General features: G+C 33.8%; 1 protein-coding gene across 1 annotated transcript in view; it reads right to left on the reverse strand.

The window, feature by feature from the left end:
- Positions 1–16,396, reverse strand: part of MIB1 (MIB E3 ubiquitin protein ligase 1) — a 110,825-nt gene that overhangs the window by 57,872 nt on the left and 36,557 nt on the right. The window contains exons 6-10 of the mRNA XM_019741227.2: positions 15,066–15,270; positions 9,875–10,058; positions 6,449–6,593; positions 4,718–4,851; positions 1,383–1,490 (exon numbers count right to left, since the gene is read on the reverse strand). Coding sequence (XP_019596786.1) covers positions 1,383–1,490; positions 4,718–4,851; positions 6,449–6,593; positions 9,875–10,058; positions 15,066–15,270 — 776 coding nt within the window. The remainder of the gene's footprint in view (positions 1–1,382; positions 1,491–4,717; positions 4,852–6,448; positions 6,594–9,874; positions 10,059–15,065; positions 15,271–16,396) is intronic.

Here is a 16,396-nt window from a genome sequence, read left to right on the forward strand (position 1 = left end):
GCAAAAATAAATTTGGTTTTTCAGCTTCTTGCCTTATTAGTTAGAATCAGAAGGGCTTTGATACTTCAGTAGTTGTTGCTGTAGTAGTTTCTGGATTCAAAAAAATGGGATATTCAAACCAGGGAATTTTACTCCCTTTCCCCAGACCAGACTAAAACAATTAACAAAAAGTAAGTGCCTGCCATTTACACAACACTAAATTTAAATTAAGTCTTTCTTGCATTACCAAAAAAATACATACTGGGTTCCTAAATTCACAACCAAGAAAGATGTGACTTAAAAATTACTACTGTAAAACCAAAATCAAATTATATAATCTCATTCATAAAGACATTATACTAATAAAACTATCATATAGTTTATAGACATCTAATATGTTAATTTAAAATTCAAGCTCGTTACAGGCAAAAGAAAATTCCAACATCAAAGATGATTTATTTACACCTACAACACCAATGGCTATTTAGTAGCTGTCCAATAACTCAAAATACATAAAATTAGAAAAAAAAGCAAAAATAATGTAAGACTTTTCTTCTCAAATGTGTATCTATAAAATTTTTTAATTAGTACAAACCGGCTGGTCCATCAATTCAGCCATCAGAAATCCAAGTCCTTATTAAGCTTCCTCAGATGGGAGTGTCATTTGGACAAAACTGTAACATCCTGCCTGGTGTAAATTTGATAGAATTTGACTTATTCCAAATAATCTTGCATTAGGATGAACAAATGTAATTCTAATATCTTTTTTAAGTAATGAGGTTATAGTTAACTACAACAAAGGAAGCCATCCTTCACACCACCCATACACATTCTTAAGTGAAATTCCAATGATAGTAAAAAAAAAATATTTATTTCCTTCAGTAAGAATTAAGCATAAACATACACAGAGTGATAAACATGCATTGTAAAATCTTCAAAGATCCACATTAAGGTCAAGAAACAAGAACACTAAATAAATTCTAATATACTGATTCTCTTGTGAGAAAAAATAGAGGCCTCTGAGTGTCACAAATCAGAAAAAATGTTGACCCACATGATATATATTCCCCTTCCTTGAGCTCTATTAATATATTCCCCCTTCCCTCAAATTCCCTAGTATGATCCTTAGGTGAACACAACTGGGGTCCCAACTGCATGGGGGTCCTACCATAATGGAAAATCAACTCTTATCTCCACTTGGGGTTATGCCTAGAATATTGAAGGATCACAGAAAAATGAGAAATTCTTCAAGTTGTCTTTTGTCAAATTTTTCTTTTCAATATGCAGAGCCTTAGGTGAGTATAAAATTTCAAGAATGAAAACAGTCCATCTCATGATATACAAGTACCATTGCTAGGACATTAATTTTTACTTAAAATATTTGTCAAGCTTAGTTTTGTTACCTCTGCTTCTACATCCACATTTTGCTTCAACAGTAACTTCAAAATGTCAACATGTCCATTCTGACTAGCAGCTTGCATAGCTGTGTGACCAGCACATTGTCCATTCACCTAAATTAAAAAAAAAAGAAAGATGAAGGAATGTCACAAATCAGAAAGAGCCAATATATACATACAGTATAGGTTTAAATTTAGCACATTCTATGATTTTATGGAAATAATTTAGATTGGTGTTCCATATATTCTAGAACAGATCACCAGAAACTATTTTCTCTAATTTAAAGAAGGGATGCAGGCATTTTCTTTAAGAAAACCAAAGTTCCATTGTCCAAAGAGCTATGAAAGAACTGTTTAGCAATCTGGAAAGCCATAAAAAGAAAGGGAGAGAGGGAGGGAACGAATGGAAGTTAGTTCCATTAATTTTGTATAGTTACTTCTATTTGGATTGTTAAATCTAAGGAATGATTTCCAACATTTTCTTCACTTCAGACGTTGTGTAAATGCATAACTTACCCACAAACATACCCAAGGCTAAGTGCAACTCCTTAATCCCACTACATTCACACTCCCATCCATAAAACCATGAAAGATAGTTCACGATGGTAGCCTGACCATACATGTTTATATCCTATCCCTCCTGAGACTACACTAAGACAGTAAAATAATTTAAAATGTAAAAAAACATAAAGACAAGGAGAAAGGGAGAGCTAACATTAGAAAATGAGAAAAGCAACACATCTTGAAAAAGAGAAAGCAGACGGAGAAGTTTTCATTGACTTTACAAAGAAGAAGACAAAGCCTGGAAACAAGTCAAAACCTGCTAATGCAAGCACATCAAGAGGGTCTAACAAGAGAAGCCCCAAGTATACAGCTCATGTGCAATGGCCACACTCCAAATCTACTCCTCGAACTCAAGGGCAGAGCATATTAGCAGTCATGCATCTAGGCCCTAGAGGAAAAAAGGAGGTTTTTTTCCTTCAAATATCTGAATAGCCATAGAAAGCAGACCCCTACATGATGGCATTTGGAGATCTCCAAAAGCTCCACACACAGTCACCATAATGCAGTCAGTCACCAAGAAAAACAAAGAAATGACTCTGGAAGAAACAAATGGAGATGGATAAAAAAGAAAACTTTGTGGAGGGGAGAAAACTTCAATTAGAGAATGTTCAAGAATTCTTTACATCTAAAATTCAAGAGGAAGACGCCATGAAAACAGTAAAGCTAAAGGGGTAAAAATCCCATTAAAAGAGCTGGAAAATGAGTAGATATGAGGCAAGAGACCACTGTTTTTCAGTATTATGAGACTTTTTAAATAGTGCATCTTTATATATTATTTGTAGTGCAAACAACTATACTTCAATAGAGTTTTAAAACAAGAAAGTGCATCCTTGTAAGACTATTTTTTAATTAACGGATCGGTTGTATTTCATTACCTCATGACATCTTACTGAAACAAGAGTAAAGTCTGATTTTCTTTTAAGCCTCAATCCACAAAGATACTTAGAATTAGAAAACAGAACAACCCCCACCCCCACCCCTACCCCCCACACACACGCTCACACATTCGAGCATTACAGGAAACTGGAAAGCAGACCTAAACCTGCTGTGAAAAAACCCTAGAAGTAGCCCTTCTAACCAAGGAAACCCCAAAGGCTCAGAAGTGATGACCCTGAATACGGGGATACTGTGGGGGTGGGTGCTAACACAAAAGTATTGGCTAACAGTTTAAAAAGCATTTAGATCCCTGGATCTCCCTACTCTACACAGCTGAACTACTGCTGCTCCACCTTCACGCTAACAGAAACCTGAAAATTTATTCTCCGGAAAAAGTCTCCCTACCCTATAGAAACCAGGCACTGTTAAGGGTGGGTCAAAGTACTAAAAATAGAACTTTTATGTAAATATGTACATGCTGAATGCTGAAAATCCAGGCCCTCTTTCCTAATCAGAAGTCAGAAGGCTGGCAGATTCTTACCCAGTAGAGGAATCAAGAGATCTTTCTGGGGAGTCAGACCATTCTAAGAGAAAAGACCTAACAACCAATACCCAGGAATAACCATAGGAAACATTCAACCAGATCACCCTATAGTGAAGTCCAGAGTACACACATGCTCACAAGCTTCCAAACAAGCCTTTTTACTGACCACTCTTACAGATAAATGGACAACCAAGGATCACCAGACATCTAAGGAATGGCTCCGACATGAAAGATTTGTTTGGAAGAGGTTCAAGAGGTGAAAATAGTTGCCTCTACAGAATGGGAAAATAAGGTTGAGAGGGAGATGTCATTTTTCATAACAAAGCTTATAGAACATTTTTCTCTTTAAATTTTTAGAATGTATGACATTATTAAAAATTAACTAAATTAGTAATTAAATGAAAAAATTAAGTGTAATAAAAATGTAAGTCTGCTTGACTGAATATAAAAAAATCTAACTATATTTCAAACACAAAAACATAATATCTGAAATAAATTATTTGTGGTATATCTCACAACCAATCAAGAAACCACTATGTTGTGCTGCTATAATTGATACCTCTCAAATAAATCTAAAATGCTGCACGAGCTCATAGGAATAAGACGTTTATACCTTACAATTATAGATCTGATCTTCAAACTGTCTAGCATACTTACATACAAAGGTGTGGGGACAAAAGCCCTCACAACACAGTGACAATGATTCAAACTGCCACTCCATTTACAATCTCTTGGCTGGCACTGAACATTATATTGGTGCCAGCATGACAGCAATGGCAAAGCCAATGGATGACAAAGTGAGAACCAAAATGGCCCATTTAAAGTATGGTTTATGTGAATAGTAAAATGACAACATAAACTATTAAGATTTACAAAGTGCATGACCTCTAATTCATCTGCGTTATAAACTATGAACTAGTCAACTTTCATATGTAGGGGAGGGTATAAAGTTTAGATTAAATGTTTCTAAAAGGATAGAAAATTCCTTATAAAATTTACTAAAATGTATTTAAAAGACATAAGATGACAATTATATGAGAAAAATTTACTGAATTTCCCCAAAAGGACAATCACCACTTAAAATGTAAATTTTGTCAATCATAAAATGAAAAATGTCACACTGTTAAAATAGAAAATATCAGTATCTTTTAGAAATGCACGCTGAGGAATGATGGCTGGTGTCTTCTTTAAAATACCTCTCAGAAAAACAAGGAAGAAGGACTAGATGAAGCACATGTGGCCAAGTCTTCATAATTACTGAAGTAATGTGGCAAAATCTAAACAACTGTGAAAGTACAAGGTTCATTATACTATTCTAATTTAGTGTATGCTTCAAAATAATTTTTAAAATGCTCACATCCACATCTGGTCTTTTTAGCAAATCTTCCACTTTAGCAACATCTCCATTGGCAGCAGCCTTAACTAATTCTTCATTGAGGTCACCAGATTCTTGGGTTTCAAATAATTTCTTCAAGAGTTGGGAGAGTCTTTCTGTAAAGCATCAAATAAAGCTGCTAATATAGAAGGATCTCAAACCTTAACTACTAACAGACAAGCATTACTCATATGCCTATAATGTATACTTTTCCTTTTTTACTATTTCTATCATTAACATTATTTTTGTACCATGCAACAGATATTACCGATGCAAGTTATATTTACTACCATATAAAGCTGCATGAAATTTGAGTCCCTAAGTATTCCCAGTTTTCTCCAATTCATGTATTTCAAATTAAAATTTGAAAAGAAAAAGTAGAGTTACATACAAATAATTCAAGATTTGGAAGTCATACCAAAGATATTACAAATGAACATATCACAGTGGAAGTATCATAATGATACAAACTTCCTTTCAGGTTTTAAGCATAGCACACTGACTCTCTGAGGTTAATGCTACAGACTTCTGAATAAATCAACAAATCGATGATTATGATTCAAAGGCAATGCAACCTCTATAATCTCAGGAGAAAGCTTTTAGGGACAAACCAATTTTCAGTTGAAAACGGACATCTGAGTGATAACAACATACTTCAAAGGTGCCGATTGGTTTTGACTAAAACAAGAAAAGGACCAGGGATTTACAAAGGTCCTTTCATAAGATATTCTTTCTAAATAGCATTCATCAGTAGAGAACCTACCCAGTTCTGCTCCTTTAATTCTTGGATCTTTTTATTGGAAACCAAAGAAATCACAAAGTGGGGCAGAGGACAAACACCAAGTCTACACCACTTGAGAGAAAGATACTAACTACCCTTCACTCTTTTAATTTGTATATAGTCAATCTTTTCTGATGCCATCTGACCTCAAGGTAAGACACCACCAGATTTAAACTTTAAGCACACTAGCAAATTACAGCAGGAAAGAAGAAATAGAAGCACAGGAGGAAGAAAGCAGTACAAAACAAATTTGGAGGTCACTCAGTGTTTTCCTTTACTTTCTTACTACTTACAGTTGTGGTTCTATCTTCTTTTCTGGATCATAATATACACCAGTAACTTATAATTTATTATGGAATGAACTGAGTCTGTACATAAAGCTGGAGCATAAAAGGAAAAAGACTTTGAGCATCCAGCATATTCACATCTCAACGTGGTTTTCTACTCGTTGTGGCTTGCATAACAATGCTTATAGAAGAGTAAAAGAAAAAATATGGCAGATATATAAAAATATCCAGAAAGAAAGCCATCTGCAAGCAATAATGTTGATAATGAAAAGAAAATAAAACAGTCTAAGAAAGTGATGGCTCTTTGGCAGAAAACAAAAGTTCTGACTAAAGAGGAGAATGTTGAATTTCAGGTATCTTAGATTTGATGTGGAGAAGCCCTTGATATATCCAAGAAAAAGCACATATGTATGGAACTTTTCCAGTGCACACCTCCGCCAGAACAAAGGTTATTCATTGTATGAAAAAAGAAAGAACAAAAACCTTTAGTAAAAGTTTAAAAGGTAGTTAACGTTCAAGCAGAGTTACACGATCTGGGGAAAAACGAAGAACACATACAACATTATCTGTAGATGAGGACTGGGAATTAGCAATGGTTCTAATGTGAACCACATTACTTTCAAAGAAGCATGAAATACAACATACCACCAGATGCGTTGCTAATGGCTGATCCGGCAGACGCTACCTTGGAAACTGCTGCTGGATTATACGTCCAAGATGTGCCACAAACTTCCACCTTTAAATCACTGTCTGAATAAATCTGTTGTACACGGCCAACTTTACCTAAAGTCTTTAAAAAAAATTATATTCATGCTTTCAAGTACAAAGTATATGACATAAAATTTTTTACCAGTTTTTACATGTTTAAAGGATTCATTTTACTTCATTCATTCCTAAAGAAAATACTTTTAAAGGATAACCATATTCAAATGGATTATTTATTAGTTACAAACTTTATAGTTTTAGGTATATAAAACAAAGTAACAGTTAGACATTGACACCCCTCACAAAGTGATGACCCTCCTCCCCCAATCTATTACCCCTCTAACATCGTATTAAAAAGTATTGTAATACATAAAACTACAATACTTCCACAAGACTATAAGAAAATAAATCATAAGTCTCTCTTATTCATAAAAGTTAACAAAATTTTGATTTTTGATTTTTAACACTTCTTTTTTTAACCCATAAGATAACATCTTGAGAACTTTTAACTCAAGTAGTACTAAATCCATCATCTAGCCTAAAAATATAAAATCTGATTTCTTAAAAAATATGTATATTTAAACCAAAAAGAGTTCAAAGCTTACATCTGTTTTAATCCTTTGTGGAATCGTGCCTGATTCAAAAGCATGTGTAGAAATAACATGCTTATTAAATATGAAATAAAAGGGGCAATTAGGTAAAGAATAATCAGCAACAGCAGCACTTACCATGTGGCTAATGCTGTTCAAAGAGCTTTATATGTATTGACTCACCTAATACTATAACCCCAGAAGTTAAGTGCTATTACTAGCCCCATTTAAAACTTAGATCCAAAACCCATTCTTTTAAGCACAACAGAATAGTAAGTAACACTAGAAAACTGAAGAATAGTGACAATATCTGACTACTTTCTCACACAGAGACAGAGAAGAAATTATCCTTGACTTGTTTTCTCTTTTGACCTCTCCACGGCACCTGACCCCAACTTCTTGAAACTACTCCCTTGATTTCGGGATGATTCCTTCTGCCTGTTCCACCCCTTTCTCCACTCACTGGCTCCTTTTCCTTTTCCAAATCCCTAAATCTGCTCATTCTCCTCAAATTTGATTCCTTCGTTTCTTACTTTCCTTTCTTGAAAATTAATCCACTTTGACTATCATCTTATTTCCAAAGACTCCAAAATATACTTCTCTAACCCTGTTTATCCCTCTCCTTGCCCCTCAAAATACACCAATCTTAACTTCTCATTAGACATTTTCAGTTGGAATTTTCCAGCATCATCTCAAGCTCTATGAGGCTACATTCTTTGTTTTTTCCTCAACTGTTCATTATGGAAAAATCTCAAACATACAAAAGTAGACAATAGTATATTAAATCCTCATGTACCTATCAACCAGTTTTAACAATTACTAGCTCATGGCCAATCGTTTTCCCCTACCCATTTTCCCCTCCTTTATTATTTTATCATGTAAACTCTATCTTTTTAAAAAATGTACCTACAATACTATTACCAACCAGCCCAAAATTACCAGTAACTCTATATTTTTAATAACAGAAACTACCAGCCAGTGTTCAAATTCCCAATTGCCTTATAAATGATAATTTTTTTCAGTTTAAATCAAGTTCCAAATAAAGTCTATACATATTTTTTCTTTGCAAATTATTTGTTGAAGAAACAGGGTTATTTATCCTATCAAGTTTCTTATAATCTGAATTTCGCCAATTGGTATAGTTTAATAGGTTCATCTGACTTTATATTTAGTAAGAAACCCTTCAAGTTGACTGCTAGATCTTTTTAAATGACCTAGAAATCTTTGATAATGTCCTTGCTGTCTGGTATGAGGCTCATCTTGTTCACTTCCTTTCAAAGAGCTAGAATTAGCCATTTCTCCAAAGAGCCCTAGTTCTTTACAGAGGGAAAAGCTATTTCGAGATCATAATCTGGGTACTGAGGTTGGTTATTATTACTGGAACAGTCACTGTTTATAGGTCTGTTCATGGACAGAGCTACGAAATAGGGTTTTGGTATTATTTTTATTTTGTTTTAAAAGATACAATGAATCATGAGTTCAAACACTCTTCCAATTCAATTCAAGACTATAAGGTTTTTACATAACCTCCTCTATACTACATCTGTATCTCCTTTTCTCATTCTGATCATTCTGGTTCTCAAGTTCCCTGGGGATAACAGAATTAGAATTATCCTATCACTACTCATTTGTTTTTTGTCATATTACAAAAACAACAATCTGAAAATAAGCCTATCAACACTATCATAAACAATTAGATTTCTGAAAATTGTTAAATATTTCTTTTTCCATGCAGTTCTGCAGTATATATTCCTCCTATAAGAATACAAAGACAAATTACTGTGTTTAAAAATCACTTGGAATTTCCTCTCTGTATAGTTTTGCCAACAGGAAAGACATTCAGGTTCATTTGTTTCTATTTATTTTCCACTTTCAGGAGTTTTCTTTTTGAATTTACTTTTGTTTTATAATTGTATAAAATATGTATGCGGTTTCAAATCAAATCTATAAAACAAGACATATTCAAAAACGTCTCCCTTCTACTTTTGTCCCCCTATATCATATTCACTTTTCATATATACTTTTTTACTTTATGATTAATACTTCCATTTTCTTTTTAAAATAAAGTTTGTTAAAACTTTATATTAAACTATATTGTCCTAATAATATTTACAATAATATCCATATATATAAACATATGTACAAAGGGTCCAAAACAATGTATACACATTTTAAGAAAGGAAAAAACTATCATAATTATGCTGATGGTAACCACTTTGAGCACTTCTTGTAATTGCAGAAGTCAAATGTGACTTGTATTCATCTTTTGTTATCAGTATATATTGAGTATTACAATTTTAATACAGTTTTTTCCTTTCTTAAAATGTGTATACAGTTAATTGGCACCCTCTGTATATATACACACACATGCAAACCTTTATTCCCTCTTTTAAAAATATTTATATATTGTCTATTGGTTCTCTAGTATGAACAATATTAAAATTAGTAATTCAGATAGTCTTCCCCTTATCCTCTTTCTCCCCTAATATTCTGATTTTAAATAATAGTATTTAGTCCCAATTAATGCCTTATCCATATATTACATTCTCCACTAAGGAGTCTATCAAAAAATACTAACCGTAGCCCTTTTTGGACATTCTTTGGCTAATTTAACTGGAATAAATTAGAAAATAAAAGGCGTAAGTATGCCTGCCTGCCAATAAAGAATACAATTCTCAAAGGATTACGCTAATTTCATTTCTAAAACTAAAGTATTTTTTAAAACTTCATAAGCATAGTATAATTCCTAGTCGAAAACTAATTTATATAAACTTACTGGAAGCATAGCTTCAGCCCACTCTCCATGTCCTCTTTGTAGAAGTTTAATTCTTTCCAGATCATAACAAACTTGTACTAGATCACCCACTTGAAATTGTGAGGTGCCTCCTTCTGCACCTTGAGCAGCATCCCCACTTCGAACAATGTTTGCTTTAGTGAGAACAGCAGGATTGAAGGTCCACCTGAAGATCAAAACCAAAACTCAAAATGGGTAAGTTTACTTAATTTTAATACATTTTTTGTTAAGCATTACAGGGAAAAAAAAGTAGAGCAATCCTTTGCAATTACATCCTGAACAATCTGTACTTTTTTATAATTTTATAATACAAATTTGGGAAAAGTTATTGTAATCTCACCACCCTAATATGATATACTTCTGTCTAGATTTATTCTCCTTTGCATATTTTAAAAAATTGTTATAAAATATATATTCATCATCAAAAATTAAAACATTTCAGAAGCATGTAAAATGTATGAACCTTGAGAAGGAATATACCTGCTAAGAAGGACTCCTAGTGGTTAACTGGGCCCAAATTCATAACTAGAGTCTAGCTGCCATCGCTGACAGAGACTTCTCATGCACTCTGCATTTCAAGGAAAAGACACAGACTGAGCTACCAGTCTCCTGCACTGTGTTCCTGCCTTCTGAGTCAACCCTCATTAAGGAGTTCCTAGTACCATCTTTCAACCACTAGATTTAGACCTGCCCCATCCAATCAGAGCTGTGCAGCTATATCCTCATTTACATCTATACCAACCAATCAGAGCTACTTCACAATGACCTATTAGAACACACTATTCCAACCAATCGGTACCATGCCATTTGGACCAATCAAAACTGTGTAATTTGGATCCATTATTTGCATCAAAACGGACAAATCTAGAACCAGAGTGGAACTTTCTCTATAAAAGACAGCCTGCCCTTTGTCTGTGTAGAGCCCACTTTTGATTTCCACCAGAGGCTGCATTTTCAAAGAGTTTGTTTACAAACTCTTCACCTGAATAAAAGTTTTCTCCTCTTTCCGTACTTCAGATTGGGAATTTTTGTTTACAAGTGCAAGTTCCATTTTATACAAACACAGCAGATCACGATTCCCCATCCCACTAGAAATCACCATAATACTCCATTGTGTATCTTTGCAGATTTTCTATCTATATACTAAGTGATGGTTATAATGTAGATAGTTGTTTTCTTTTTCATAAATGGGATCATTATATCATTCTGTGACTTCTTTTTTCTCAAAGAATGCATCTTGGTAGATCTCATTTCATTGTCATTACCGCAGAAAGATACCCCATAATGACTAGCAGTCACTCTGCATTTAACCCCTCCCTAGCTTCTAACAACCAGTTGTACACTTTCTGTTTTGATGGATTTGCTTATTTTCAACTACTAATGTTGAGGCTCTTTTCATAGGTGTATGTATAGAATGAATTGTGTCCCTCCAAAATTCATATGTTGAAGTCCTAATGTGACTGTATTTGGAGACAGGGCTTTTAAGGAGATAATTAAGGTTAAATGAGGTCATAAGGATAGGATGCTAATCTAATAGGATCGGAGACCTCATAAGAATAGGAAGAGGTACCAGAGATTTCGCTCTCTGAGCATGCACAGAGAAAAGGCCATGTGAGGACACAGTGAGAAGGCAGCCGTCTACAAGCCAGGAAGTGGTCACACCAGAAACCAACCCTGAGGGCACCTTGATCTGAGACTTTCATCCTTCAGAACTGCAAGACAACAAATTTCTGTGGTTTAAGCAACCCAGTCTGTGGTATTTTGTTATGGCAGCCCTAGCAGACAATACAGTGAGCTTATTGGTCATCTCTGTATCTTCTTTGGGAAAATATCTATTCAAATCCTTTGCCCATTTTTCAATTGGGTTACTTTTTTTTTTTATTGAGTGGTAAGATACAAGTTCCTAATCAGACATATGATTTGAAAATATTTTCTCCCATTGCATGGGTTGTCTTTTTATTTTCTTGATAGTTTCCTTTGAAACATAGAAGTTTTTTTTTTTGATGAAGTCCAATTTATTCATTTTCTTTGGTTGTTTCTGCTTTGGGGGTCATACCTAAGAAACCGCTGTCTAAACCAATGTCATGAAAATTTATGCCTGTTTTGTTCTAAGAGTTTTATAGTTTTAGCTCTTAAATTTAGATCTGTGACCCACTTTGACTTAATATTTCATACGGTGTTTAGCAGGGGTCAATTTCATTCTTTTGCATGTTGATATCCAGTTGATTCAACATCGTTTTTTAATTGTAGCTTTATTTTTTAATTAAGGTATAATTGACATTAAACATTATAGTAGCTTTAGGTGTACAACATAATGGTTTGATGTTTGTATATACTGTCAGCACCATTTGTTGAAAAAACTATTCTTTCTTCTATTGAACTGTGCTGGACCCTTGTCAAAAATCAACTGACCTTATATGCAAGGGCTTGTTTCTAGACTCTCAATTCTAGTCCATCAATCTACATGTCCATCCTTATGCGAGTAATACAGTGGTTACTGTAGCTTTGTGGTAAATTTTGAAATAAGAAAATGTAAGTCCTCCAAACTGTTCTCTTTCAAACTGATTTGGCTATTCTGGATCCCTTGAATTTCTATATGAATTTTAGGATCAGTCCACCAATTTCTATAAAAAAGGCACTAGAATTTTGATAGGGATCATGCTGAATCTGTTGATTAGTTTGGTGAATATTGCCATCTGTTATACGTTAGATTACATCCCCCAAAAAGATACGTTGACATCCCAATCCCTGATATCTCTGAATGTGACCATATTTAGAAATAGGGTCTTTACAGATTTAATCAAGTTAAAATGAGGTCATACTGGTTAGGGTAGTCCCCTAAATCCAATGATTGGTATCCTTATAAAGTCATGTGAAAATAGCTTTTGATTATTTTCTATGTAAAAGATTTTAGAATTTCCATGAGTTCAGCTAGCTTCCTTCTGTCTCCTCAAGGTTCTTTGCTCATGGATTGTTAAGCTACCAATAATGGCTTGACAAAAACATGGCTTGACTGAGGGATTATTTATGTGGCTCTCAGTCTCAAATGATCTCCCTAGAACTGTCTGAACTTGACTAGAAATTGATTTGAGTGCATTTTAAAATAAAATTTGTACTCAGGGAGAAAAAAAGGTCAAATGAAGACACAAAGATACACAGATTCACAGGAGAGAAGGCCAGTGAAGACAGAGACAGAGAAAAGCATCTACAAAAGCCAGGGCACACCAAAAACTGCCAGCAACCACCAGAAGGTAGGAAAAAGGAATAGAACAGATTCTCCCTTTGAGCCCCCCAATAGAACCCAATCTTGCCAAAACCTTTCCTTTAGACTTCTAGTCTCCAGAATTGTGAAAGAATAACTTTCTGCTGTTTTAAGCTACCCATTTATGGAAATGTGTTATGGCAACACTAGGAAACTAATACACCATCTAAACAATATTAAATCTTCCCATCCATAAACATGAGATGTATTTCCATTTATTTAGGACTTCTTTAATTTCCTTTAAAATGTTTTACAATTTTCAGTGTACAAATCTTGTACTTTTGGGGCTAAATTTATTCTTAAGTATTTTATTCTATGTGATGATATTGTAAATGGAATTGTGTTCTTAATTTCATTTTTAGGTTCTTCATTGCTAGTGTACAGAAATACAACTGATTTTTCTATATTTATCTTGCATCCTGTAACTTTGCTGAAATCATTTATTAGTTCTAATAGTTTTGTGGATTCCTTATGTTTTTCTGTACATAAAATCATGTTACCTGCAAACAGAGATGATTTGACTTTTTCTTTTTCTTACCTAACTGTCCCAGCTAGATTCTCTAGGGCAATATTAAACAGAAGTGGGGAGAACAATCTTGTTTTGTTCCTGGTCTTAAAGGAAAAGCACTTAGTTTTTCACCATTGAGTATGATGTTAGCTGTGGGTTTTTCATAGATGCCCTTTATCAGGCTGAAGAAGTTCCCTTCTGGTCGTAGTTTATTTAGAGTTTTATGTAAGGGTGTTGGACTTTGTCAAATGCTTGTTCTACGCCCCCTGATATAATCAAGTTATATGAACACAATTAGAACTAATTCTATACTTTGGTAAGCAACTTAATTTTTCTCATTCCCTATATAATCCCTCCCCTAAATATCCTCAGAGAGTTTCCTTATGTAGATGTTAGTAATAAAGTTTGACAATTATTCAATTTAACTACTGTTTTTTCTTTAAAATACCATATACAAGTAAGTTGGATATATTTTAGCCTTTAGGGCTAAGGCCCAGCCTCCAAGAAACTCACACCTCAAGATCAAATAAGTAACCATTTTAATAGATAATAGGAAACTTAAACAGACGAGTAACATATGTATACATGATGGGAGGCGGAAGGAGAGAGGAGATTCCCAAAGTATATAAACTCAATATTTATAGGATGCAGAGGAGTTATTCCAGAGAAAGAGGGAGAAAAGGAGGAAAGGGTATTCTGCATGGAGAGAGTGGTATGTGCAAACGAAGAGAAGTGAGAAAATTCATGCAATTCTATGTTGCTGATAAGGATTAGTGTGTGTGTATATGTCTGTGGCAAGAGAGAGCTATGTTACCAAGAGATAACCCTGGAGATACCGGCCAGAGGAGTTTTAATTCTATCCTTTTTATTCAGGATAGATTGGCAGGGTCCATTACCAACACAGAACTTTTGCTATACTTCCACCTAATTATGATACAATGTATTCTGCTCAATAATTGTAGGAAAATAAAGTGCACAAACATTGTATCATAAAGATATTCATATAAATTCTGTCTCACTCTCTCTTCTTGTTATTTGTTCCCCTCCACCTTACCAACATATTCTGGATTTTTATCTACTAAGAGCTAATTTTAAAGAGTCTTTGGTTATATCACATTATTTGCTTTCTTTAAAGCTCTTTACTCTATATATCGTGTTTCCCCGAAAATCCTAGCCAGACAATGGGTTCTAATGCATCTTTTGGAGCAAAAATTAATATAAGACCCAGTATTATATTATATTATATTATATTATTATTATATTAATTAAAATAAGACCAGGTCTTACATTAATTTTTGCTCCAAAAGACACATTAGAGCCGATAATCCAGCTAGGTCTTATTTTCGGGGAAACACGGTACTAACTTTATTTGACATTATTGAAAATTAAAAAATATCACCAACCTATTGCCACTTGGATACTGTACTACAATGTCATGATCTTCATCAATGCCACAAACAGTTCCAGTTGTAGTCAAAGTCTCAAACATGCCATCAGTCCATCCTCCATGACCGTGCTGCAAAGACTGCACAATTTCTAGGTCAAGATCTATATTTACCAGGTCACCAATCTGCAATCCACCAGGATTCCTGTTGCCATTCTGTTCACCTGTAAAGGAGGGAGTAGATTAAAAAGAGAGAGAGAACAAAAAGTCACAGCAACAACATGCAACTGCATTATTTTTAAACAAGAACAAGCTCTAGGTTTTTAGTTTTAATTATCATATTATTTTAAAATGTTTTGAGAATATACTGTAACAGATTCTAGAGCTAGAGATCTTTAAAAAAGAAAACAAAACAAATATCAGACTGAAAAATTGAAATAATGTGATGATTTATAACAATGACTGAACAGGAGCAGAATCTGTAAAAGACTATGCAACCCTGTATCAGAACACAAAGTTCTGGATGCTGAAAAAATTTACTTTTCTGCCTGGGTGACTTGTTAATTATCACCGCATCAGAGCCAGAATAACTAACTTTAATTAAAGAGAAACCTGAAACTACTTTTTTCCCTGAAGTGCTTAATACTATTTTTTACCAATGGTTTTTGTGATTTTTACCTAAATATTTTTAAATATTTCAGAGTCCATTCCCTAGATTATTTTCAAAGCAAATTCTTGGATAAAGGATTCATGATCATAAAACACTACGATGAGGGAGCCAAAATGTGTATGTTGATTCTATACTTTTCTTGTGAAGGCAAGACATAAAACAAGAAAGTTTCTGAAAGCAAGAGAAATGGATGATCTCATCAAAAAGAAGTATGTCTTTTACATTCGCCTTTTTAAAAATAAGGTATGCTGCAAGAAAACAGAACTTTTTGACAAACAGGCAAATCCAGTGATTTGGAAAGAGGAACACAGAGTTCACATCAGAAGGGAAAGCATTCAGAGACTAAAAGCTTATTAAAAGACTGTGATAAATGTTCATCATGGCAACAATAAAGAATCTGTAAAATGACAGATAGGTTTGGTTTACTTGTTCTTTATTTTAGTGATATGCAAAATTATATTTATTATATTACCTTAATCTTGGAGCTGTTCTTGTAATAAGAAGGCAATTTTACAGAAATTCTAAGGAATTTATAAGTTTTAAATTGTCAGATCCCATTTACAATATTGTGAGAGATGTAAAATTGATAATCTAACACAAAATTTTTCAACACTGTAGGTTTATGCTTAAAAGATAAGTTTCAAACACTTTATGACATAAATGGCATATCAATTCTCAAG

The sequence above is a fragment of the Rhinolophus sinicus genome, linkage group LG09, assembly GCF_036562045.2.
Source record: "Rhinolophus sinicus isolate RSC01 linkage group LG09, ASM3656204v1, whole genome shotgun sequence".
Lineage (NCBI taxonomy): Eukaryota > Metazoa > Chordata > Mammalia > Chiroptera > Rhinolophidae > Rhinolophus > Rhinolophus sinicus.